We start from the raw sequence: 26,334 nt of genomic DNA on the forward strand, positions 1-26,334 counted from the left end.
CTGACATACAGGTTTACATGGGACATCCTGGAGAGGGTCAGCCTCGCAAGCGGCTCTGCTAATCACCCAGCCCCGATTCCGCTAGCGGGTCCCGGTAGGTCTCACGCCTGTAGCTCCTGCAGAGCTGGGCTTTCAGCAGCGCCCACAGAAGCACCGGCGGGGCCCGGCCTCTGGGTCCCGGCTTCGCGGGACACTGGAGGCGTCGGAGGCCCTGGCCCCGCCTCCTCCCCGGCAAGGCCCAATGGGGCGGCGGGCCCGGCAGCCCCGCCCCGGTGGTGTCCGCTCGGCCCGCGCCCGCCAGGCCCAGCGTTAGCCCGCTGCAAGGCAGCTGGGAGGAGCGTCGCGCGCTCTGACCTCTCCCGCCCTGCTCTTTCACTCTCCTGCTTGGGATGGCCGGCTACCTGCGGGTCGTGCGCTCGCTCTGCAGAGCCTCAGGCTCGCGGCCGGCCTGGGCGCCGGCGGCCCTGACAGCCCCCACCTCGCAAGAGCAGACGCGGCGCCACTGTGAGTGCCGCGCGGAGGGTCCAGGCGGGCGCGCGCCCCCAGCTGCGACGTGGCAGCTTCCCAGGCTGGGGCGGGGGAGCGCGTCCAGCCAGCCCGCAGCCAGGGGACGGCGGGGCCGGGCGCACAAAGGGCCGGGGGGCAGCTTCGCTCCGTGCTCCCCCGCCCGGAGCTTCCCGGCCGGGCCAGGCGGTGGGGTGGGGACTTGAGGGACGGTGGCAACTGGTGGCCCGGGCGACGGCCAGTTCTGCGCGGGCGGGGGCTCGGGGCTGCCGCGCGCCCCTAGGTATTTCGGGAGGGGGTCCTGAGAGTGTCCGGGACCCGAAGGGTGGCCTGCCCGCCCTGCGCCCCTGGAACGAGACTAGCACCCGCTGGGGGCTGGAGCACCCCGCGCGCTCCCCTGGCGAGAGGGAGGGTCGTGGCGCGGCCCCTGCTCAGACAAAGGCTGGGAGGCGGGAGGCATGCACTTCCCCTTCCTTTTCAGCCAGGCGCACGCTGATACCAGGCCCACGTCAGCTATTTTTGGAGCCTTTTACACACAGCTGGAGGAGCGTCCTTTTTAATTTTCCCCTTTTGTTTGGCCGCCCCCACCCGCACCCCTTCGCCTTCTTCGCTGCACTTGAGGCTCCATCCTGGGGCCTCTCCTTGACTTGACCTGCCTTGGCAGGCACATGCCCTCCCTGCCTGGCTCACTCGCCGCAGAGATCTGGCAGCCCGCGCAAAATGTCACTTTGCGGAATTGTTCCCACGGCTTCTGGGTACCCTTAGCTCCCTGCTTAGGAGAGAAGACAGTAGTCGGGTCGTAATAAGCAAGACTTAACCCGAGCCTCCGTTACCAACGCAGGCTGCCTTGCCTGGCGTGTGGGCATCGGCCTGCCCCCTCACCCTGGCTACCCAACACAGCTACAAAAGGCAGGGAACAATGTAGGTCCCTTGGCCCTGTCTGATGCCTGTTGTCATGGAAACTCCTATCCTAATCTGGCCAGGAGCCCCTTGCAGTGAGCCAGGAGAGTGCGGAAGAGGGGGTGGGGCCCGCCGGCCCTGGCCTGGCCAGAGGAGGTAATGGTTAACCGGATTGTGGGAGCAGCTGACTAGAGCTGGGGGGTAGGGAGGCTTGGGCCCCAGTCCTGCCTCCCCTCCCAAGGAGAAAGGGGCATGTCTGCTTTTGTACCTCTGGGAATCTGTCTCAGGGATCAGCCCAGCAACTCCCAGTTTCCAAGTGCCCCAGGCCCCTAAGATTCCCATAGAGCACACCACCTTCAGCAAAAATACGGTGGAAGTGAGCTACAATCTTTAATTCTCCCTTCTTTTCTGCCTTGATGGTAAAAAAAGAAAAAAACAACACAAAAAACACAAAACTGGAACACAAAGCCCCTTTTAAGGGTCCTGAATTTGGATGCAGAAAAAGTAGTCAGTTGCGGGTCCTTCTAGAAGTCCCCATGTGGGTTGGTTATGAATGGGGAAATTGCTTGGTTTTTGAGTTGGACATCAGACTACATACAGTTGCGACTCTGCCAACTTGTTACCTGGCAACGCAGCTGGAGACAGAATACTTGGCATTCCCCTTGATGACAAGGAAAGAATATTTTTGGGCTAAAAGAGCCCCGTGTCTTTGCTGCCTGGTAATTCCTGCACGCATCTTTTCCTATTTTGCAACGCCATAGGCTTAGCGACTGCTGGTGATGTTTCTGGTAAGTTAGAGCTTGGGGCAGTGGGGGCCAGTTCTGTGAACCGCCCGGTGGGAGAATTACTTATCTAACCTTCCTTTACTCCACTCCTAACCCAGAAATTTCTTAATTCTTGCCCCTTAAGTGTGCAGATCTTTCTGCCATGTCAGATAAGGCCCTAGCTGCCCTACCAGAGCTGATTTGGGTGGTTGTGTTTAGGCCTAGTAGGTACTGAGGAAAAGCCTCTTTGGAATGGCTGAGGCCTGCTCCCAGATCTTCTGTGTGAAGTTGAGGGCTCTTGGGCTGGTTCCATTCAGGGTATGAGGTGCTGGAAACTGCTCTTGGATTACTGGAAGCTGGAGTCAGTGGCCTTCTCTGGGGTTTATACTCTGTAAACTCATGTTAAAAATACCAGCAGATTACAAATATTAGTACACTGTAGGTTGTAAGCTTCTGCAGGGCATGGGGCCCAGTGCTGGTGAGAGATGCCACCTGTGTACATCTGGTGCAGGCTGCTGGTAAGAACTCACTGGCCCCTGTGTGGCAATGCATACCAGATGAGTGAGAGGGGAGGAAGCACATTCAGTGAAACAGAAGATGAGGGCAGGGCAGCCCTGACCACAGATGGCGTTGACTTCAACTTGACCTTTATTTATGTCTTTGGCAAAAGTAGTGTACTCCTACTTTGTGCCAGACACCATGCCGGGTGCTGGGGATAGAGCTGGAAATGAAACCAGCAGAGACTCTTTCAAAACCCTTAGGAGCTCGAATTCTGATGTGGGAGGGGGCAGACAGTAAACAAGATAGACGTTGACTAGCGTGATATATGGGTACAAGAGCTAAGGAAGGCCAGGCACTGTGGCTCACACCTGTAATCCCAGCACTTTGGGAGGCTGAGGTGGGAGGATTGCTTGAGGCTGGGAACTCCAGACCAGCCTGGGCAATATAGTGAGACCACGTCTCTACAAAAATAAAAAATAAAATTAGCCGGGCACAATGGTGCGTGTCTGTAGTCTTAGCTACTCAGGAGGATCACTTGAGCCCAGGAGGTCAAGGCTGCAGTGAGGTATGATTGTGCCACAGCACTCTAGCCTGGGTGACAAAGCAAGACCCTGCCTCCGCTCCCCGCAAAAAAGAGAAGAGCTAAGGAGAAAAAGACAAGAAAGGTGTGCACAAAAGTTTGGATAGGGCAGCCAGAAAAGTCCTCACTGAAGGAATCACTGAGGAGGGGAGGAAGCAGGCCATTTTCTGGAAGCAGGGGGAGAGGGACTTGCAGGTGTCAAGGGCATGATGGAGGAGCAGAGAGGATGGTGTGAAGGCTGGCTCAGCAGGCACCAGGTTGAGTGATGGGATGAGGTTTGGCAGTGGGGTCTGTAGAGGGCTCACAGGCCGTTTTTGAGAACGTTGGCTTTTACTTTGCAGGGTTTTGAGAGAAGTGCCGTGATCTGATTTCCGTCTTATCAGGAGCATTCTAGCTTCAGGACCTGGCAAGAGAGGATGATGGCTTGGATCTGGATGGTGGCACTGGGGATGGTGAAGAAGTGGTTGGATTCTGGGTATATTTTAAAGGAAGTGCCAGTAGTGGGGAAAGGTTCCAGTTCAGGAGATTTTACATAACAATCTAGATACCCAGCAGGCACTCACTCATGGCAAGGATGGGCTTGTCTGAGGGTGGCTTCTGGTTTTGGTGGTTTGGATATGGATATGAGAGAAGGGAAGGAATGAAGGATGACACCAAGGAAACTACTAGAGTTTGTTCCAAAATGGCTGTTCTGGCCCAGCGGGGTGGCTCCCAGGACTTTGGGAGGCTGAGGCGGGCGGATCACTTGGGGCCAGCAGTTCGAGACCTTCTTGGCCACCATGGTGAAACCTCGTCTCTACTAAAAATACAAAAATTAGCTGGGTGTGGTGGCGGGTGCCTGTAATCCCAGCTACTCTGGAGGCTGAGGCAGGAGAATTGCTTGAACCTGGGAGGTGGAGGTTGCAGTGAGCCAAGATCATGCCACTGCCCTCCAGCGTGGGCGATGAGGGAGACTCCATCTCAATAAATACATACATACATACATAAAATAAATTATACAAAATTGCTGTCCAGCCTTCTTGAGCCCCCAGGAATTGGAACCTTTCCCCACTCTCTGATCCTTTGCTGGGACGTGCTGACTGAACAGCCTCTCTATTGAGAGCATGGGTCGGAATGTGGAGGGAGCAGTTATGCCTGGGGCTGGCTGCCTGTGACTGGACCTCTAGCCTCCTGCTGGGAGCAGCAGAAAGCCAGGGATGGGTTTTGAAATCCTTACTTGGTATTGGGTGCTAGGAGCCCCAGACTTGGCCTAATGGGCCTCTGGTGAGTGGTGTAATTCCATCCTGCCCTCTCGCCAAGAGACCAGTGTTTGTGCAATGCATCAGCTGAAGATTCATGGTGGCTGTCACTTTGGAAGTTTTCAGGGAGGCTTAGCTGCTGCTCCATGCATTTCAGATAGCTTGTCACCACGTGTCTCCCAGAGAAGGGCAGACCATGGCTGTATCTCCACCATACAGGCTGAAGAGCAGACAGGGGTCTCAAACTCCAGTGCCCTGGGCCACACTGGAGGGCACTTAGCTGTCATGGAATGAAGGGAGAGGCCCCCCTCAGCCCAGCCCATCCTTGCCATGAGTGAGTGCCTGCTGCATATCTAGATTTTTATATAAAATCTCCTGATTTTATTTTGACTGGTTTAAATTTTTATTATTTTGGAAAAAAAGTATAAAACTTACCATGTTAATCATTTTTCAGTGTACAGTATTGTTGAGTACATTCACACTGTTGTGCAACCATTACCACCATCCATCACCAGAACTTTGTCACCTTGCAAAACTGAAACTCTCTACCCATTAAACAACACCTCCCCATTTCCGGTCCCCAGTCCCTGGCAACCACCATTTTACTTTCTGTTTCTATGAATTTGACTATTCTAGGTACCTCATGTAAGTAGAATCATATGGTATTTGTCTTTTGTGACTGGTTTATTTTACGTAGCATAATGCCCCCCAGGTTCATCCACTTTGTAGCAGGTGTCAGAATTTCCCACCTTTTCAAGGCTGAATCATATTCCATTGTAGATACAGTAGTCCCCCTTATCCTTGGAGGATGCATTTCAAGACCCCCAGTGGATACCTGAAACTGCAGAGCCTGTAGATACTGTGTTTTTTCCTATGCATACAGATCTATGATAAAGTTTAATTTATGAATTAGGGACAGTAAGAGATTAGCAATAATACTAGTAATAAAATAGAACAATTATAACAATATAGTATAATGAAAGTTACATGAATGTAGTCTCTCTTAAAATATCTTATTGTACTGTACTCACCTATTTTTGGACTATGGTTGACTGTGGGTAACTGACACCACAGGTAACTGACGTCATGGAAATAAAACCTTGGATAAGGGGGGACTGTATCACATTGTCTTTATCCATTCATCTGTGATGGACACGTGGGTTGCTTCTCCCTTTTGCCATTGTGAACACTGCTGCTATGAATGTGGGCATACATGTATCTCTTTCAGACCCCGCTTTCAATTTTTTTTGAATGTATATCCAGAAGCAGAATTGCTGGATCATAATAGTAATTCTTTTTCTTTTAGCTGAGGAACACCCATACTGTTTTCCACAGCAGCTGCACCATTTCACATTCCCACCAACAGGTCACAATAGTTCCAATTTCTCCACATCCTTGCCAGCACTTTATTTTCTGTTTTTTTGTTGTTTTTTTTTTTGTTTGTTTTTTCCCCCCCAATAGTAGCTATTTTAGTGGTTGTGAGGGGATAGTGGGGTGGTATCTCATTATGGTTTTGATTTGCATTTCCCTAATGATTAGTGATGTTGAGCATCTTTTCATGTGCTTGTTGGCCATTTGTATATCATCTTTGGACTTGAAATGTCCACTTAAGTCTTTTGTCCATTATATTTATTTATTTCCTGTTACCCAGGCTGGAGTGCAGTGGCGTGATCTCTGTTCACTGCAACCTCCACCTCCTGGGTTCAAGCAGTTCTCCTGCCTCAGCCTCCCAAATAGCTGGGACTACAGGTGTGTGTCACCACACCAGGCTAATTTTTTTTCTATTTTTAGTAGAGACAGAGTTGCACCATTGTGGCCAGGCTGGTCTTGAACTCCTGACCTCAAGTGATCTGCCCACCTCGGCCTCCCAAAGTGTTGGGATTACAGGAGTGAGCCACGGTGCCCAGCCAGTCTTTCGTCCATGTTAACAAGGAGTTATTTGTTTTATTGTTGAGATTTACTGATTTTTAAAACTTGGCCACCAGGTAAGATTTTTTTTAAAAAACCACTACCTGGAACAAGCAGAACGAGTCTCTGCTGGCCTCGGCTCATGTGTTTTAGGCATTTCAGTATCCCAGTGGGGTACTGGATAAGTGCTTAGTTAGCACTTGCCGGTGAGTAAATAAGCAGGTCCCATGGTCCCTGAGGGTTGACACACCAGGTCTTTGATCTTGACCTTGAACTCTCCTAGCCATGCCTGCCTGAAGGCCAACCGTGGAGCCCAGGCTGAGGCTGAAACCTGTAAAACTGGCCCCAAGTGAGTCTCTTCTTAGGGCTCCAGATTATGATAGTTCATTTTTTTTGTTTTAAAACAAATTTGATTAGCTGTCCTCAAATGAACTCATAGGAGATGCTCCCCAGAACTAAACTAGCTCTACAACAGCTCAGCAGACTTTCTGCAGGTTCTGCAGCTCTTTCCACTCAAGCTTTAGAGAAAAGTGAAAGAATATTGTAGATTGGGTTCAAAATCCCCCTCGCATCTTGGGAAAGGTGGCAGAGCCAGCAGCAGCCAGCCACCTTTTGTTCTCTAGGGAATGAAACAGTTCAAGGCTGTGTTTGTGTTCTGCTTCCCTACATCTGACCCACAGGTCTTCCAGAGACTGCATTTGGGTCAGGGACCTGGGTTCTATCTTGCCTCTGATGCAGACCACACTCTCTGAGTCTCATTATTCCCCCTAAATGATCTCTAAGATTATTTTTAGATAAAAAAAAAAAAAAAACACCTCTTTGCATGTCTTTGGAAAGTGAGTTGTTTGAGGTCTGTTAGGCTTTAGTCACTTTTGTTTTAAATGTGCCATGGTGGTTTCTAGGCCTGCTTTTCACAGGTATTCTGTCCCTTGTCAACTTAGCAGTTGTCAGTTCTTCCGACTTCTTTCCTTTCCTTTCCTTTCCCTTCTCCTCCCCTCTCCCCTCCCCTCCCCTCCCCTCCCCTCCCCTCTCCTCTTCTTTTTTCTTTTCTTTTTGATGGAATCTCGCTCTGTTGCCCAGGCTGGAGTGTAGTGGCGTGATCTCGGCTCACTGCAACCTCCGCCTCCCGGGTTCAAGTGATTCTCCTGCCTCAGCCTCCCCGGTAGCTGGGATTACAGGCACATGCCACCACGCCCGACTAATTTTTGTATTTTTAGTACAGATGGAGTTTCACCATGTTGGCCAGGCTGGTCTTGAACTCCTTACCTTCAGTGATCCACCTGTCTCAGCCTCCCAAAGTGCTAGGATTACAGGCGTGAGCCATTGCACCCAGCCCCAACCCAGTGTTTTCAGATAAGCATTCTCTTCCCTTCATCTGATTTGCTGTGTCTAATCTAGAGTGGAGCTGGAAGACACATCACTACGTTTCTAAGGACTGTGTGTAACACAAGAGTAAGCAGGTTGTAAGTGAGGCTGAGGAGTGCTGCTTTGGGGGAAGGGCACAGCTCTCAGCCATCCTGTTCCGAGCTGGTGAGATTTCCCTGTGACTGAAGTTTTAGTAGATCTTGTTCCCTGCTCTGCAGTTGCTGCTTCTTCCCAGGCTGTGGGCAGAGGAGCAGGCTGGTGCTCCGGTGCCCCTGTCTGCTGTAGGCTGAGGTTCAACAAACCTTGTCCAAGGCAGCTGTACTGATTCATTGTTAGGTGGCCAGTTCCTGAGCTTTCTTTGAAATGCACTTACCATACTGTTGGGTTTTCCTGCAAGTCAGACTCTCCTTCAGTAGCGTCTCCTGCTCCCTACCCTCCATTGTCTCCTTGGACCTCTGATCAGCCCCTCATTGAGTCCTTTGATGCTTCTCTGGTAGGACTGACCGACCTGCGTCGACTGGGATCAAGGGTTCAGAGTTCCATTCGCAGGTGCTGTAAGCCTGTCCTTCCTGTTGAATAAGATCAGAGTCCTCGTGGCTCTGCTGTTTTCAAGCTCTGTAACCTTGGGCAGTAAGCTGTTAACCTCTCTGAGCCTCAGTTTCCCACATTTAAAATGGAGATAACGGCCAGGTGTGGTGGCTCATGCCTGTAATCCCAGCACTTTGGGAGGCCAAGCCAGGAGGATCACCTGAGGTTAGGAGTTCCAGACCAGCCTGGCCAACATTGCAAAACCCCGTCTCTACTAAAAATACAAAAATTAGCCAGACTTGTTGGCATGTGCCTGTAATCCCAGCTACTTGGGAAGCTGAGACAGGAGAATGGCTTAAACGTGGGAGGCGGGCGGAGGTTGCAGTGAGCCAAGATCGCGCCATTGCATTCCAGCCTGGGCGACAGAGCAAAGACTCTGTCACAAAAAATAAAAATAAAAATAAATAAATAAATAAAATGGAGGTAATGATACCTCCTTGGGGTTATTTTTGGGATTAAATGGAATCACATTATATAGCATTGGTACCCTGTAAAGCACATAGTAGGCACTCAATACCTATCTATATACCATTTCCTTTATCACTACAAGTTAGTTAAGGGATCTTGGGTTACAAGCAACAGACAAAGTGACTGGTTAACTTGGAGAGGATTTTATTATGAGCTACACAGGGTAGCTCATAGAATTGCAGGGAAAACTGTAAAGAACTAAGTCTTGGACAAAAGAAATATCTAGGCATGGGCGTGTAGCCCCAGCTACTAGGGAGGCTGAGGTGCAAAAAATAGCTGGGTGTGGTGGCATGCGCCTGTAGTCCCAGCTACGTGGGAGGCTGTGGTCGGAGCATCACTTGAGGCCAGGAGGTCGCTGCTGCAGTAAGCTATGATGGCATCAGTGCATTCCAGCCTGATCAACAGAACAGGACCCTGCCAAGAAAGAGAGAGAGAGAGAGAGAGAGAGAGAAAGGGAGGACTGAAGGACAGGAAGGAAGGAAGGAAAGAAAAGGAAGGAAGGAAAGAAAGGAAAGGAAGTAAGTGAGGATGGATGCAGGTGCTCTAAACCAGCAGTTACCAAACTTTTTGGCACCAGGGGCCAGTTTCATGGAAGACAATTTTTCCATGGGTGGCAGGGTGGTGGGCAGCGGGGATGGTTTTGGGATGATTCAGGTGCATTACGTTTATTGTGCACTTTATTTCTGTTATTATTACATTGTAATATATAATGAAAAAATTATACAGCTCACCATAATGTACAATCAGGGGGAGCCCTGAGCTTGTTTTCCTGCAACTAGACAGTCCCATCTGGAGGTGCTGGGAGACAGTGACATCATCACGTATTAGATTCTCATAAGGAGCACGCAACCTAGATCCCTTGCGTGCGCAGTTCCCAGGCATGAGCTCAGGTGGTAGTGCTCACTTGCCTGCTGCTCTCCTGCTGTGTGGCCCAGTTCCTAACAGTCCATGTACCTGCATTAAAGGCTGTGGCCTGGTCTGCTGACCTCTCTCCAGAGCCCACGGTACTAATCCATGGCCTGGGAGTTGGGGGCCCCTGCTCTAAGCAGTCAGGGAGCTGATTTGCAGACGGGGGAGTGGACGCTGGGCAATTGGAGCCCTGGCTTTCTGCCACCGTCTCCTGGTGAAGGGCGGGCCTGGCCGGGAGGAGAGGGCGCCCCACTCCAGCCTCCCCAGGGGCATGATGTACTATGTGTCCCCGCTTCTAGATGCTGACAAAAGGATCAAGGTGGCAAAGCCTGTGGTGGAGATGGATGGTGATGAGATGACCCGTATTATCTGGCAGTTCATCAAGGAGAAGGTAGTGCCCTGTCCCGAAGTGGGTGGCTCTCCAGGTGGGCTGGCCAGGGAGTGTTCTGTCCCACAGGGTCTTCTGGACTGCAGGTCCCTAGGACTCCCCTGTTGTCCTGGTTGGGCAGCAGCAGCAGTTTCTCCCCGTCTGTCTACCCTTCTTTCACATCTGGTCCGCTAATCGTTTGGAAGTCGTCAGGCGGGGGCCTGTCCCCAGCGGTCTGTGTTGTGCTGGTGCCAAATCCCACACGTTGTGTCAACTTTGAGCAGCTTCAAGGTTAATCCTGTATCATTTCCGTCTTGATCCCCTGCATTTTACCTCACTTCTTGAAAAGGAGTGAAAGGGGAACAGAGCTGGTGTGCAGGGCAGTGCCCCGGCCTGCAGCTGTGGTGAGCTGCCCTGGCAAAGGGGTCCCAGTGTGGCTACTTGGCGTCTCCAAAGTTGCCGTGGTCTGTGTATGTCCAGGAGAGCATGCAGTCCTTGTGAAGGCGCCACACTGTGTGTGCGTTCATGGGACACAGGTTGAGAACTGCCACTTCCGATTGTCAGATCTCAAAGCACTTGAGGAGAGGAGGAGGAGACCAGTTGTATGGAGAAATCTAGATGGACGTGGGGTTGGGGTTTGGCTGAGGCGGCAGGCTGTGTGAGGCGGCGGGCTGTGTGAGTCGGCGGGCTGTGTGAGGCGGGCGGGCAGATAGGCACAATGGGGGAAGAACCCTCCAAAAGGCTGCGGCCTGGCCTGCCAACCTCTCTCCAGAGCCCCAGCCTCTGCCAGCTCTGGCCCGGCCCCACTGAGAAATGGCTGGCTCCAGCTTTCTGCTGCGCCCCTCCACTCATCCCTGTTCTGACTGTCTCCTGCTGTGGCCTGCAGACTTCCTATGCTGCCCTTTGTTGTCGTGTCCCTGAATCGCTGGGGTGACGCCTTGCTCTGGCCCTCTGTCCCCAGCTCATCCTGCCCCACGTGGACATCCAGCTAAAGTATTTTGACCTCGGGCTCCCAAACCGTGACCAGACCGATGACCAGGTCACCATTGACTCTGCATTGGCCACCCAGAAGTACAGTGTGGCTGTCAAGTGTGCCACCATCACCCCTGATGAGGCCCGTGTGGAAGGTGCGAGGGTGTGGAGGTGGGCGGGCCAGGGAGGGTCACAGGCTTCTCCCACCTGCCTCTCCAGACTTGGGGTGGGGCAGTTGGCCATGTCACTCACCTCAGGACTGGGAGGTTGGGAGGCTCCGGAGCTGGGGCTTTCCTGAGGCCAACTGCACCTGAGGCTAGTCTCCCTGTGTGTGCCTGGTGGATAGTGGGGCCTCAGAGGTCACTGTTGATGAGGCTGGGGCAGGCATGGGAAAGGGGCTGGCCTCAGGTTCCACGGTTAGGGCACAGCAGAGCTGAGGACAGAATCCACGTCTTCCATCTCCCAGGACAGTGGTGTTTCTGCTGCACTCTATGGCTCTGACAGTGGTAGGTGTCATTGGTGACAGGGCTGAGGAGGAGGAAGGTAATGCTGATGTGGTCACAGTAATGATGGCTTCTTTGGGCAGCAGTCCATTCTGGCGTGGACAATCTTGCAGGCAGGTTTGCAGAGAGATTGTGCAGAGGAGTGCTGTGTGTAAGGCCTGTGTCCTTCAGAGCCTCAGCAGCCTCTGGGGAATATCGCTATTGCCCTCCTGCTGTTGGCTTGGCCTTGCAGGTCTGCCCCTGTCCCCATGGTCATGCAGGATCACTGAGAAGTGCCCCCCCCCCCCCAGGCCTGGACTGGCTTCTCGTCCTTGGCTGTTGGGGCCGCTCTCGAGGGTTCCATGAAGTGACAGCAGTGTGTGAGCAGAGAGGCCAGGTTTGGATAATTTGAGAAAAGATGGTTGAGGAGTTTTCTGAGCTCTCTCTTCCTACTTTCCACAGTCGGAGGGAGCGGGCGGGAAGCACTCAAGATACATCTGCAAACTCCCCAGGCCTGCCCCTGTCCTGCAGGTCATGCCTGACCCACAGCACTGGGATCATTTGAGTGCTGAGCTCTTCATTTCACCTGAACCCTGGGAGTTATGTATCCCCATTTATGGACAAGGCAGGAGAGGGTCACAGCCTTAGGAACTGGGGCGGCGTTGGGGCCAGGACCGGAGCATGCGGAGTGGGCAGTGTGTTGTCAGGCTTCGTCAGACAAGCCCTTCTCCCGGACTGTACTCCCTCCATGTGTGACGTGGGAATCATAATGGCCAACAGAGCACTTAGCATGGACCGGGCACCGTTCTAGGCCCTTTACACACGAGCTCATTTAGTCCTTATGACAACACTTAGGCTAGGTATTTTTCCAGTAATTTTCTTTTACAGCTTCAGTTGAGTCACTTTTGTAAGCCTCACCATTAAAATTGGCAGACTTGGCTCACGCCTGTAATCCCAGCACTTTGGGAGGCTGAGGCAGGCAGATCACCTGAGGTTGGGAGGTCGAGACCAGCCTGACCAACATGGAGAAACCCCGTCTCCACTAAAAATACAAAATTAGTTGGGTGTGGTGGCACATGCCTATAATCCCAGCTACTCGGGAGGCTGAGGCAGGAGAACTGCTTGAACCCGGGAGGCGAAGGTTGTGGTGAGCCGAGATCGCGCCATTGCGCTCCAGCGTGGGCAATAAGAGCAAAACTCCGTCTCAAAAAAAAAAAATTGGCAGACTCCAGAGCCCACACATTTGCACTCTAGACTCCACTGCCTCCCTCGTGAAGAATTTTAGGACCGCCGTCTGACTGTGTTGTTGCTTGGGGTTCAAATTCTGGTTGAAAGGTGGCGGCTGCAGTGGGACCACTTTATCTCTATCCTCACAGAGTTCAAGCTGAAGAAGATGTGGAAAAGTCCCAATGGAACTATCCGGAACATCCTGGGGGGGACTGTCTTCCGGGAGCCCATCATCTGCAAAAACATCCCACGCCTCGTCCCTGGCTGGACCAAGCCCATCACCATTGGCAGGCACGCCCATGGCGACCAGGTAGGCCAGGGTGGGAGAGGGGATCCACTGACCTGGGTACCCCCCGACTGGAGCTCCTGGCCTAGCCATTCTCTTGTCTCTGCAGTACAAGGCCACAGACTTTGTGGCAGACCGGGCTGGCACGTTCAAAATGGTCTTCACCCCGAAAGATGGCAGCGGTGTGAAGGAGTGGGAAGTGTACAACTTCCCCGCAGGCGGTGTGGGCATGGGCATGTACAACACCGATGAGGTGAGGCTGGCTCCGGCATCCTGGGCCCCTCCTCTCCCAGCTTGTCTCTTCATCTCTGTCTCGTGGTTTTCCTTTCTTCTGTGATGGCCTCATTCTTAGGCCACAAAGAGGCAGAAATGGCCACCAGGGCTGGGCATGGTGGCTGACACTTGTAATCCCAGCACTTTGGGAGGCCGAGGCAGGAGGATTGCTTGAGGCCGGAAGCTTGAGACCAGCCTGGGCAACAGTGAGACCCCATCTCTTGGGAAAAAAAAAAGAAGAAGAAAGAAAAGAAAAGAAGTGGCCACAAACAGCTCCAGGCGTACTCCTGCCTGCTTGGCTACCCTATCAGAAGAGAATGCCTCTTTACCCTCAGTTCCAGCTCAAATGCCAGGTTGAGTCACATGACCACCTCTGAGCCAATCATAGAGGCCTGGGGGAGAAGGGCTTCTGATTGGATAAGCCAGGGACACACTGTCAACCCCAGCGCTGGGCCTGGGAATTAGCCCTGCCCAGCCACTAGTCTAAGAACTGGGGAAAAGGCGGTGCTTTCCAAAGCAAAGTTGAGGGGCCTCTTGCTCCTGGGAAGTTGAGAGGGAGAGGCTGGGCCAGCAGAAACATCCTGTTCACTGCACGGAGGCTGGTGTTAAACAGTCGTGTGGGCCGCGGGGCACCGTTCCTGGGAGGTGGGAGGTTGCTGGCAATCTCCAGGCTAGGGCACCACGCCAGGGCCCTGTCTCTCCCGCTGCAGTCCATCTCGGGTTTCGCGCACAGCTGCTTCCAGTATGCCATCCAGAAGAAATGGCCGCTGTACATGAGCACCAAGAACACCATACTGAAAGCCTACGATGGGCGTTTCAAGGACATCTTCCAGGAGATCTTTGACAAGTAAAGCCTCATCCATGTACTCCGTGGCCTTTCTTCCCTTCCCCCCATGCTGTTCCCATCCTATACCCTGGGGAGGTCACTATTAGAATGCATTTGGCTCAGCTCCGAGGCTCAGGGAGGGATCCCCAGCCTGTCAGCCTTCTGCCCTCTCCCCATAACAGACCTTTTTACTCCCAGGCACTATAAGACCGACTTCGACAAGAATAAGATCTGGTATGAGCACCGGCTCATTGATGACATGGTGGCTCAGGTCCTCAAGTCTTCGGGCGGCTTTGTGTGGGCCTGCAAGAACTATGACGGAGATGTGCAGTCAGACATCCTGGCCCAGGGTATGCTGGGAGGATGCTGCTCCCTGTGGGGGTGGACTATTGGTCTTCTCTGGCTGGAGGGATTTTCAGACCCTTTTGGTAGAAAACTCTAGTGGAGCAGCAGGACTCATTGCAGGGTCCACTGTGGACAGCAGGGGGCAAGAGCTCCCTGGCATCTGAGGGAGAGAGGATCACAAATTAGGTTTGGACTGGTGTATTACTGAGGCTGCTCTTAGAGAGAAAGGAGGGCACAGGAATTCCAGGGCTAGGTTGTCAGCCCTAGGTTGCTCCAGTCCATGATGGAGCCTCATGACTCTGATTCCAGTAGGAAAATGGGATCAAGCAGGACTGGAGGTTCTTTAAACTACAGCGAATGCTTTTTGCATAGTGAACCTAATGGATGGAAGAGAATGTCGGGGAAGCCTGCAAACCCCCAAGCCCTAGGGTGTCCTAAAAGACAAATCAGATTGCAGTAAAAAGTATAGGTGATGAGGTCAGGAGTTTGAGACCAGTGTGGCCAACATGGCGAAACCCCGTCTCTGCTAAAAATGCAAAAAAGTCAGCCGGGCGTGGAGGCGGGCGTGGTGGCAGGCACCTGTAATCCCAGCTACTTGAGAGGCTGAGGCAGGAGAATCTCTTGAACCCCAGAGGCAGAGGTTGCAGTGAGCCGAGATTGCGCCATTGCACTCCAGCCTGGGCAACAAGGGTGAAACTCCGTCTTCAAAAAAAAAAAAAAAATAGGTGAGACCGTTAGAGAAGAACAGTGAGAAATGGGCCAATTGTGTTGGGAACAAGAGCAGGAAAGGTGGTAGGCATGGGAAACAGGCAGGACATACAGAGTGAAAGAGAAACCTAAGTTTGCCAGGGCAGCTCCTGGTAAGGGGAAAAGGGAAGCCCGGGACCAGTTCTGATGAAAAGCAGAGTCTTGTTACTTTGTGTAAACCTTTGGCTTTACTTTGGAAAGTTCAGTGGGGATCCTCTCACCAGAACAATTCCCATGTAGGATAGAAGGATGAAACGCCATGGCAGATGAGGCAGAGGCGTGAAAATTAACCTTAAGTGTCTAAGAAATGGTGTGAAGGTGCAGGTAAAATGGAGAAGGGATTGCTCACAGCCAAAATTCTTAGAATTCATAGACAAAGCATTTTCCTGTAGATGTTGTCCATGTTTTCTTTCTACAATCCTTATTTTGGTGTCATGGGGGTGCCTTTGAAGCCCTGGAGCCCTTGACAATAGAAAAGTTTGCTGGAGTTGACATGTGGATTTGGGAACATTCGGAAATTAATCAAAAAGCTTGAAAGTGGCCTAAGAGAGCAGCTGCAAAAGTGATTGTCGGGAAATAGCTGACCACAGCTTTATTGTTTTGCTTGAATGTGCCTCCAGGTCACGAGCCAGGCTGGATGGCAGGCTGTGGGGGACCACAGGACTCTGTGGGGTCTTGGGCCCTATGGGCCACAGGCTGTGGGGTGCCTGGAGCTGGTGACACAGATGGATGTTAATGTGCTGCTGATAGCCACCCTCTAGTGCCCTCCAGCCCTGTGCTGGGCCCTGGAGACCCACAGCAGGGTAGAGAGGCCTGGAACAGTCCCTGTCCTCCCAGTTGCAGTTGGGGGAGGCTGAGTAGAGCCACAAACTGTGACAGCTACAATATTGGGTTATAGAGGGCAGCAGGGCTCAGCTGGGTGGCCCCAGGAGAGGCGAGGCCCTGAGAGAAAGGCTTTCTACCCTCCAGGCTTTGGCTCTCTTGGCCTGATGACATCTGTTCTGGTCTGCCCTGATGGGAAGACGATTGAGGCTGAGGCTGCTCATGGGACCGTCACCCGCCACTATCGGGAGCACCAGAAGGTGAGTGCAGGGCATGGGGCCTCACAATGCCCCTCTACCTCTAGCCCACTGGGCTAACAGCTGGAAGGACCAGCCTGACCCGCCAGTCCCCAGGGGTGGGCAGCTGTATCTGAGCAGCCTCCTCGCTAGCTGGCTCGGCTCTTGATCCCCCTGCGACCCCCGTCCCCAGGGCCGGCCCACCAGCACCAACCCCATCGCCAGCATCTTTGCCTGGACACGTGGCCTGGAGCACCGAGGGAAACTGGATGGGAACCAGGACCTCATCAGGTGAGCATGGAGGGAAAGGCCGGAGCTGCTCAGGACAGGCTCTGGGTCCTGCCCTTGCACAGATGGGGTCTCATTCTGCCCCATCCCCCGTAGGTTTGCCCAGACGCTGGAGAAGGTGTGCGTGGAGACGGTGGAGAGCGGAGCCATGACCAAGGACCTGGCGGGCTGCATTCATGGCCTCAGCAAGTGCGTGGCCTGGGGTGGTGGGCAGACCCTGGGGCCAGGTGGGAGGAAGCCAGGGAACCCTTCCTAAAGTTCCCCTCATGAGTCAGCTTAGCTGCCAGGGGGCCTGGGGCAGGACATATCCATAGCCCCAAGAGATTGCTCAGGCCAGCCTCTGCAGACCAGGCCTAGTGAGTTCCTCCCCATCCCTGAGGCTGGCTGCTCAGAGCTCCTTCTGACCCTGCCCACGCCCCTCTCCCAGCTTCTCTCAGGAGAGCAGTTACCTGGAAAGACAGACCCTACTGGTGCCTGCCAAATCGCTGTGGCCTCATGGCAGTGGCCTATAGCTGGCCTCTGGCCTATAGCCTGGATGGCAGGAGATGGCTGTTCTGATGCCCAAGCTCAGGCTGTTCCCTGGAAGGGCCTGGAGCCGCCCCTGATGTGAGTGGTGCTCTCTCTGCAGCGTAAAGCTGAATGAGCACTTCCTGAACACCACGGACTTCCTCGACACCATCAAGAGCAACCTGGACAGAGCCCTGGGCAGGCAGTAGAGGGAGGCGCCACCCATGGCTGCAGTGGATGGGCCAGGGCCGAGCCGGCGGGTCCTCCTGAGCACGGCAGAGGGTGAGCCTCACAGCCCCTCTCTGGAGGCCTTTCTGGGGGATTTTTTGTAAGTGAGATGTTTTTAAAAGCATATGTGTGTTTCCCCTCCTGGTGACATGAGGCAGGAGCAGTGTGTTTTACCTCAGCCAGTCAGTATGTTTTGCATACTGTAATTTATATTGCCCTTGGAACACATGGTGCCATATTTAGCTACTAAAAAGCTCTTCACAAAACTGTCTGCTGTGTTTGTCCCTGAGGGGAGGAGGTAGTGGGACCCTGAGGCAGAGGCCCTGCTAGAGCTGGCAGGTTCCCCTGGGGCAGACCAGAGCACCTCAGGAAGGGGCTGCCACCGCGGGGAGGGGACCAGGCAGCCCTGGGATCCCGCATTCCACAGGGGCCCCCTGCGGAGCTCTCGGACACTCAGGGCACAGGCCTGTGGGTTCCCTGGAAATTTCTAGCATGATCCAGTTTCTGTGTCCAGTTCTGCATTCTGAGAGTCAATCAGTCCCTGATAGGTTGTCATTGATTGTTTTCTTCGTTGGTTTTAACCTTCTAAACATCTCCAGACCACTTTCTTAGCCTTTCTCTAGGTACTAAAAACAGGTCCTACCCACACCTGCCTCACACTTCTCCTTTCCAAGGCTGACTGAGTTTGGCGGGGCTTGGGTGTGGGTGAACGAGGGCCCCGCATTGTCTAGGCCAGCGGTTCCCAGGCTTGGGTTCACTTCACCATGCATTGGCAAAACTAGAAAAGTAAGCTTGTGAAAAATTGCTCTCAGCCAGGCATAGTGGTGCACGCCTATAATCCCAGTACTTTGGGAGACTGAGGTGAGTGGATCACTTGAGGCCAGGAGTTCGAGACCAGCCTGGCCAACATGGTGAAACCCCATCTCTACTCAAAATACAAAAATTAGCTGGGCATGGTGATGCGCACCTGTAGTCCCAGCTACTCGGGAGGCTGAGGCAGGAAAATGGCTTGAACCTGGGAGGCAGAAGTTGCAGTGAGTCGAGATTGCACCAGTGCACTCCAGCCTGGGTGACAGAGCAAGACTGTCTCAAAAACAAACAAAAATTGCTCTATGCAAGTTCTTTAGCCCCATGTAAAAAGGAAAAATAAAAGTTGCTCTAAAGCTACATATAATCAAAAGGACTGTCTGCTGCATAGTAAGTTCTGCAAAGCTTCTACTTTTTGGTGTTAAAATGTCCTGGAGAAGAGTTGTATAATCTTTATAAAGTCCTGGCCGGGTGTGGTGGCTCATGCCTACAGTCCCAGCACTTTGGGAGGCCGGGAGTTTGAGGCTGTAGTGAGCTATGATTGCACCTGAGTAGAGTGAGACCCCATCTCTCAAAATCCCATCTTACAAAGTCCCTTTCCTAAATACTAGGGGGACTCCTATGGCTCCTGAAACCTGACCATTGCTGTAGACTGAGTGGCCTTGGAAGGGCTCTAGCCCTCCACCCACACTGGTGACCCCCCCGCTTCCTCTTCCTGAGTATTGCCCTGAAACTCTCAGGGCTGTAAGAAGAAATGTGGACTGCTGGCTCCAGCAGGCCCAGCCCCTGGGAAGAAGCTCAAGGTTTCCTGCGTCTTCTTGCCTGTCATCAGCACAGGGCTGGCAGCTCTGCTGAATGCAGCCTCTGAAGCCCAGCCTGGCATCGGGAGCTGGCTTCTTTCCTGAAGCCATGTGGGTGGGTAGGGAGGGGAAGCAGCTTTTCTCTGCAAGTGCTGGGAATGCAGGGGCCTTGGCCGGCTTGACTCTTTTGACTCAGGCGCCTGGCCCTGCAGGTGGCCATTCCAGTGCAGAGGATGGTCTCAGCCTCCCCTGGGCCGCCCCTGGAGAGTACAGCCCTGCTGTGTGGGGCTGGGAAGTTTTGCTGAGGGTTCCTACTAGGGGTGAGGGCCAGGTCCCCAAGAGCTGGGGAAAGAAGCATTTGCAGTCACCTCACTAAAGAATATTCATTTATTTATAATTATTGCTAAGTAAACTTCTCTTTTAAACAGGAACATAAAAACACAGTAGGGCTTTGCACAAGTGGAATCTCTAAACAGTTGGTTTGTATACATGTCAAAATAAGTTAGAATGGAATTCGTCCAGGAGTTTCCAAGTCACCCGAGAGGCTGTGCACCTCTTTTGAGAAGTGTAGGGAGGGGTGCAGACAGGAGCCTTGCCGAGACCACCCCCCAGCTCAAACTGTGAGTTGTGCTGTTTCCTCCTCCTAGCTTTGCCCAGGTCCAAGGCACAGGGCAGGGGGCGTTCAAGTATCGAACCTCACAGAGGGCCAGTGCTGACAGTGGGGCTGGGGGAGGGAAAGGAGAGCCCCACCCCGGGGGCCAGACCTTCTCCTTTCAGTTTCCAAGACCAAGGCCACTGCACTGGCAGGTGGGAGGAGGAGGAGGAGGTACAGGGTTCTTTTTGGTACCAGGGGAGAAAGACGTTGTAGGAAGAGGTAGTTGCAGGGGATGATGCCTTCTGCTCAGCAGGAGAAAATGTCTTGTGCAGTGACGGGGTCACTGCCACCTGAGGGTCATCATGGCGGGCACCTGGGAGGTTGTGGGGCCTTGGGGTCTGGGAGCCACACTTGGGCCACCTTGTCCATCCTCAGTCCTGATCACAGTCACCCTGAGGCCTGGCTTGGTCCTTCACTTAAGGATCCAGCCTTGGGGGTGGCTGCGCTGCAGATTGGTTCCTCCCACCCGAGGCTGTTCCCCTCTCCGGGTTTCTAGGCTGAAGTTAGTGGCTTCATCTGTGCCTTTGAGGACGACTCCTGCTTGCCACTCCCCACTGAGGCCTCAGGAGGCAAGTGGGTGGGGGGTCCGGGTGCCCTAGAGTTCCTGAATGTGATATTTCACTGCCCTGGGCCTGTCGTCTCTGGTTCCAGGGGCAGGAGCTGGCGTGGGAACAGAGGGGAAGACAGCAGGCGAGCGAGAGAGCTAGCTCTTGGCTGAGCAGAGTCAGCAGCCCTGACAGCCGAGGATGGGACATGGGATGGAGCAAATCAGCAACCGCAGGAGCCAGGCAGGGGTGGAGGGCTTTCCAGCTCTGCTTTCTCCTGCCTCCCACCCCAGCCTGCTGAGGCTGCTGCCAGCGGCTGCACCTCCAGGGCCAGTGTGACAGTCCCCATGGAGCCCCGGTCCTGCCCGGCCAGGCTGCTCGGGGTGGGTGGGTAGGAAGGAAGCACGCACAGCACACGAGGAAGCTTATGCTTGGAAAAAGAAAATGCATCTCCATCAGAAAAGGTCATAGGTGACACACAGTTGGAAAGAAAAAAATAAGTTACCTTCAGAAGACCCCCTTTGCTCAAAAAAACCCTTGATTTCCCTCTGTGGGCTTCACTTTCCTTTTTTAAATACGTTGCTCTTTCCGGGGAGCTGCTGACTTGTTATCCCCGTCGCAAGGTGGACACTGAGGAATAAGAAATGACTGCGGTCCCCCTCCCCCGCAGGTGGTCCTGGGCCTTCCCCAAGGACAACCCTTCTTGGTCCCCCGTGGTGCCCTCATTCCGCCCTGCTCTGCCCCATGCTTCTGGTTTTTGTTAGTGTGTGCCCGACGCAGGGCCTGTCCCGGCTTTGTTCCTGGTGGGGGCCCCCTGGTGAGGTGTTCCAGCTAGGGCCGAAGTGGATGACGTGTTGCAATCCACTTTAGGGACACCCGCTTCCAGGAAGGGATATAGGACAGGGGTCTTCTGGGGGCTGGGCTCCCCCCAGCTGTCCTGCAGGCCAGGGCCAGGGCCACGTGCATGCCTGGCTTGAAGAGCACGTGGGAGACCCCGGGAGGTAGAAGGCAGAGTGCCCTGCCTGGCAGTCCGTCGACAGGGCAGGAAAGGGGGCCTGGACAAGGGAGGGGTGGGCAGTACTGGCCAGAAGGGAGCTCAGACATCTTTAGAGGCAGGAGTTGGCCGTGAAAAAGACATGGCTCAAGTGGTCTCTTCTTCCAGTGTCAGGACCCCTGAAGAGCTCTGCTGGGCCTGGAGAGACCCCGAGGGCCTGTGCCCTTGTGACCTGTCCCCAGTGGCCCCACTTCTCCCACCCCCCATGGAAGCAGGCCAGGGAGACTCAGATCTGGGCCTCGTGTTCTCCTTCCCTTGCTGGGATGCCTGGGCCTGTGCTGGCTCACAGCCGGGGCCAGTAGTACAGTCTCCATTTGGTCTAAAGGTCCCTAGTGGTGCAAATGACTTGGGGAGGGAGGGCTCAGAACAGTGGGGCAGTAGCTTGTTTCTTGGCTGCAGGAGGTGCAGCCTGCAGCCCATGGGTCTCACCCCCATTCCCTGGCCCCCCTGGTCCCCGTTGGGGGTGGCCCAGCTTGTGCTATAGCACATTGTAGTAGGCCATCTCTTTCATGGCCTGTTCAGTGAGGACACTGGCCTCGGCGCTGCTGTCCACGCTCGCATAGCTGTAGGCGTTCTCCTCAAAGTCTTCCATCTCCTGCTGGCCATCGAGCTCAGAAGGGTCAGTGCCTGTCAGCTCCATCATGGGGTCTGTAAGAGAGGGGCACAGTCAGACCTGGCTACTGTCTCATGGGAGGAGCCAGTCACCCCCATGCAGGAAGCTGATGGCCTTTCTAAAGAGAGGGCTTCCCAGTCACAGCCTCCAGGAGCCTCAGCTGCCTCTCAGCCTTCCCACCCTCGGACGCCTCAGGGTCCTGTGGCTTCTAGCTGGGTCACCAGACCTAGGCCGTAAAGCTGAGTGTGGGGGAGTGGGTGCTATCGGTGAGGGCCCTTGTGAGAACTGCAGGCCTGGCCTTGAAGTCTTCTTTGGGTCATTCCTCTATTGACCCGTCAGTCACTAAGCCCTACTTATTCCTTCTCTGCAATGTTTCTCGTTGGCCATGGGAAGCTGCCTGCACATCACCTTTGCAACACTTATTAGCACCTGCTGCATGCCAGCCACTTCACAGGCCTCGCCTCATCCAACAGTCACAACAACCCCATTTAGCAGCTCAATAGGCTGAGGTTTAGAGAGGTGAATCAACTTGCCAAAGGTCACCCAGCACATGCTGTTGTTCTGAGCCACTGTGCTGCTCTGCCTCAAAATGCTGGAGGGTGCTGTTCCTCCTTTGGCCTCCTGCCAGCATCTGTGCTTTTCTATCGGTTCTAGCTATTGGTATCCTTGGGCCTGGCTCTCCAAGGGACAGACAAACACTCAGAGTAGGTTCATAAAGATATGTCAGGCAAAAACTCTGAAGAGGCCCCTTGGAATTTTGTAATTATAAAGCTCTTAACAGGGGAAGCCCAGGGTACGATCTGGGGGAACTGGGAGGCTGGCAGGGGCTGTGGCTGGCCCCCAAAGTACATCTGGCCCTGTCTGCTGAGATGTGTGTGTGGGGGAAACAGACCCCAGGCTGGGGGCAGCCCTAGCAGGTCTAAGGCAGGCTTTGTCAGCCTTGGCACTTAGGGCCATAATTCTTTTGTTGTGGGGCTGTCCTATGCATTGTAGGATGTTTAACAGCATCCCTGGCCTCTACCCATGAGATGCCAGTAGCATCACCCCAGTTGTGACAACCATAAATGTCTCCAAACACGGCCAAATGTCACCTGGAAGACATACTCATGCTCAGTTGAGAACCACTGGTCTAAGGGTAATCCCATCCCTTGCCAATTAGTGGTTCAGGAATAGGCATGTGACCCAATCCTGTTGAGTAGGTCATGAGGAAAGGCCTGCTAGTAAGTTCTTAGCACCTTCTCATTGATGTCAGAGAGCTAAGGGGAGCAGGCTGTTACTCTTCCACTGGATGTGAACAAGGAAGCACACACCCTGACGGCCACTGGCAGCCATCTTGTGACCATGAGGATATTTGCAGCTAATGCTGTGGACAGAGGAAGCCTCACCCTGCTGTCACTGTTGGCGAACTGAATCAGCCAGCTCTGAAGAGGGCCTAGACTTTGAGACATTTCTTTTCTTTCTACTTTTGACAAGGTCTTGCTCTTTTGCCAAGGCTGGAGTGCAGTGGTGCAATCACAGCTCACTGCAGCCTCACCTCAAAGCAATCCTCCCAACTCAGCCTTCCAAGTAGCTGGGATGATAGGTGTGTGCTACCACACCTGGCCTTGAGCCATTTCTTAATTTCCTTATTGTTTAGGCCAGTCTGACTGGGCATCTGTTATGTGTGCCTGTAGCATCTAACGCACTGTGAGTCTGCCGGACTTTACAAAACAAGGTCACCTGTCCCATATCTTATAGATTTGGGCTGTTTCTTCCCTCGGTCCTAGTGCCACACCCTCATGTTACATAGCTGGTTTTAAAAACAAGCTAAATAAAGCACCTCGGGAAAATTTCTACCTGTGGGTCTCTGTACGCCATCCCTATTTTGTTTATCAAGTCTATTGGTCCTGTCCTGTGGGCCCCAGAGAATAGTCTGTAGCATTTTTTATAAGGACATTGATCCACCTCCCGAAATGACAGCCCCATAGTTAACGAGATTGTTCTGTCTAGAATGTATGCTGCCTGCCTTCTGCATACGCATCAAGCCTGGGCTTCCCAGACCAAGGCTGTATGTGGGAGGTGGGGACCTGGAGGCCAGTCGTTCCAGGGCCAATCGCTTCATTCTGTCATCTGGTACAGCCAGGGAATAGAGCAATTCTAAGCATCCCTGGTGACTGAGCTCATATAGAAAGAGGTTGTACCTTCACCACCCCTAGGAACAAGGTGTACAGGGATTGTCTTTTTAAAAAATCTTGTTTACAGGGGGCGGGGTTTTTGGTAAAAACTGGAAAACCTGCTAAACAAATTCTTTTTTTTTTTTTTTTTGAGTCAAAGTCTTGCTCTGTCATCCAGGCTGGAGGGCAGTGGCACAATCTCAGCTCACTGCAACCTCTGCCTCCCAGGTTCAAGCAATTCTCCTACCTCAGCCTCCTGAGTAGCTGAGATTACAGGCATGCGCCAACATACCCAGCTAATTTTTGTATTTTTAGTAGAGACGGGGTTTCATCATGTTAGCCAGGCTGGTCTCGAACTCCCAACCTCAGGTGATCTGCCCACCTTGGCCTCCCAAAGTGTTGGGATTACAGGCGTGAGCCAGTACACCCAGCCTAACAAATTCTAAAAGAGCTGTAACACTGACAGTCTCTTCATGGTCCCAGTTATTTCCAAAAGGGCACGGTCTGCTCTGCTTCCTTCTGGTGGGTTCACAACAGGACAGACCCACGGGAACACAGCTGTCAAAATCTACTGCACATGGAATCATCCAAAGTGCTTTACAAAAATCCTGATCCCAGGCCACATTCCAGATCACTTACATTTGAACCTCAGGTCCAAAGTCAGGCATCAGCATTTAAAACATTCCTCAGGTGACTCCCAACATGCAGCTGATTTGCCAGCCAGCCCTCTGGAGTCTGGATCAAAGGTTCTCAATGTGAGGTCCCTGAACCAGCGGCCCTTTTGCTAAGAACTGGGAACTTGTGGGAAAGGCAGTGTCTCACACCCCACCCGAGACCTACTGAATCAGAAACTCTAGGGGTGGGGCCAGCACTTTGTTTCAACAAGCCCTCCAGGAGACTCTGAGGCACTAGTCTGGTCCAGTGTGTCTCAAGCTTGACTGTGCAACATATGGCCCAGAGATCTTTTTGAAGTGCAGAGTCTGATTCAGCAGGTGTGGGTGGAGCTGAGAGGCCAGCAAGATTCCAGGTGGGGCCGACGCTGCTCATCCTCCTACCACATTTTGAGTAGCAAGGAGCTACCAAGAGCAGCCGACGGGGTTTCATTCTCATCTACTAGAAGCAACCTTAATAGACAACTGAAAAACAAAACAAAATAACTGAGATACCTGTTTCTGCCAGAAAACCCAGGTCATTCACTGGTTAGCTGCTCCAAAACCAGAGTTAAGGCTACTGCAGCTGTCCCCTGCGTGCCTGACTGCGTTCCAGTAAATAATCCCACGTGTCAAATCAGCTCACCTGGTTACTGCCAAGGCATGTTCCCAGCTGGTGTGACTCAGAGGCACACCAGAATTTATTATTATTATTTTTTGGCGATAGGGTCTTGCTTTGTCACCCAGGCTGGAGTGCCGTGGTCCGATCACAGTTCACTGCAGCCTTGAACTCCCGGGCTCAAGTGATCTTCCTGCCTTAGACTCCCAAGTAGCTGAGACTACAGGCACACGCCACCACACCCAGCTAATTTTAAAATAGTTTTGTAGAGACCAGGTCTCATTATGTTGCCGGGTTTGGTATCAAACTCCTGGCCTTAAGTGATCCTGCTGCCTCGGCCTCCTAAAGTGCCAGGATTATAGGTGTGAGCCATCATGCCCAGCCAGAGCACCAGAAATAGCTCCAAACTGTAGAAGGAGCCTCCCTGTGGTACTGTCGGCTCCCTCCTTCCTGTGGAGTCTCCACAGCAGTCCCTCCCCACCATGAGGCCAGAGAGGCTAATAGCTTTGCTGTCACCCAACAGAAATGCCTTTAGTACTGACCACTGCTGGAGGGAAAGGCTACCGCTAATACTTGGCATGTTTTCTGACAGCCTCTGAAACTTCTATGAACTGCTGAGGTGTAGGGTCCTCTCCCAAAATTTCTCCCAGATCTTAACGTCAGGCCCGTCTGGCCCTTTCATGAGTACGTGGCTTATCGTTTGTGGCAGGCACTTGTGAAGAGTGTGACTGATTGACACTTTTTTGCCTTAGTTGCTGGGAAGCTCAGATCTCCCCTCTGCATGTCCCTTCCCTAGGACCTCCCATGGTGTACTTGGGAGTTGGGACCTCACCTGGCTCTCCCTTATCTTTCCAGCTGCCATTTTTTCCCCTTTTTAACTTTCTTTCCCATCCACTTATTTGAAATATTATCTTGCGGTAACGAAATAAAGTGTCTGTCACCTCCTGCTGTGTTGTCATCTTGCATGAGCTACCTAACTTTACTGTTCTTCAGTTTCTGCATCTGTAAAATGACGATAATAACAGAGCCAACCTCGCTCTGAGGATCACGAGTTAATAAAGGCCTGGCACACAGTTAGCACTCAATAAATGTTAGTTATGATTTTTA

General features: G+C 53.0%; 2 protein-coding genes and 1 non-coding gene across 10 annotated transcripts in view; 1 reads left to right on the forward strand and 2 right to left on the reverse strand.

The window, feature by feature from the left end:
- The first annotated feature begins 310 nt into the window (after positions 1-310).
- LOC105488313 (isocitrate dehydrogenase (NADP(+)) 2) lies at positions 311-26,334 on the forward strand. Of its 2 annotated transcripts, XM_011752229.2 has the most exons (11): positions 311-504; positions 10,025-10,116; positions 11,054-11,219; positions 12,923-13,083; positions 13,169-13,312; positions 14,043-14,179; positions 14,357-14,508; positions 16,220-16,332; positions 16,502-16,599; positions 16,693-16,785; positions 17,225-26,334. In XM_011752229.2, exons 1-11 carry the CDS (start codon positions 390-392, stop codon positions 17,310-17,312), a joined length of 1,359 nt encoding a protein of 452 aa, XP_011750531.1. In that variant the 5' UTR covers positions 311-389; the 3' UTR covers positions 17,313-26,334. The 2 variants fall into 2 exon arrangements, with proteins under 2 accessions (XP_011750531.1, XP_011750532.1); XM_011752230.2 differs by lacking the exons at positions 10,025-10,116; positions 11,054-11,219.
- Positions 19,385-26,334, reverse strand: part of LOC105488314 (zinc finger protein 710) — an 80,979-nt gene continuing 74,029 nt past the window's right edge. For all 7 annotated transcript variants that reach the window (XM_011752238.3, XM_011752237.3, XM_071100681.1 and 4 more), the window contains exon 5: positions 19,385-21,840. In XM_011752238.3, coding sequence (XP_011750540.2) covers positions 21,671-21,840 — 170 coding nt within the window. In that variant the 3' untranslated portion in view covers positions 19,385-21,670. The remainder of the gene's footprint in view (positions 21,841-26,334) is intronic.
- Positions 24,358-24,420, reverse strand: LOC112427812 (U7 small nuclear RNA). The gene has a single exon (XR_003019553.2). It is a non-coding gene; the product is annotated as a U7 small nuclear RNA (small nuclear RNA).

This window comes from Macaca nemestrina, chromosome 7 (genome assembly GCF_043159975.1).
Source record: "Macaca nemestrina isolate mMacNem1 chromosome 7, mMacNem.hap1, whole genome shotgun sequence".
Lineage (NCBI taxonomy): Eukaryota > Metazoa > Chordata > Mammalia > Primates > Cercopithecidae > Macaca > Macaca nemestrina.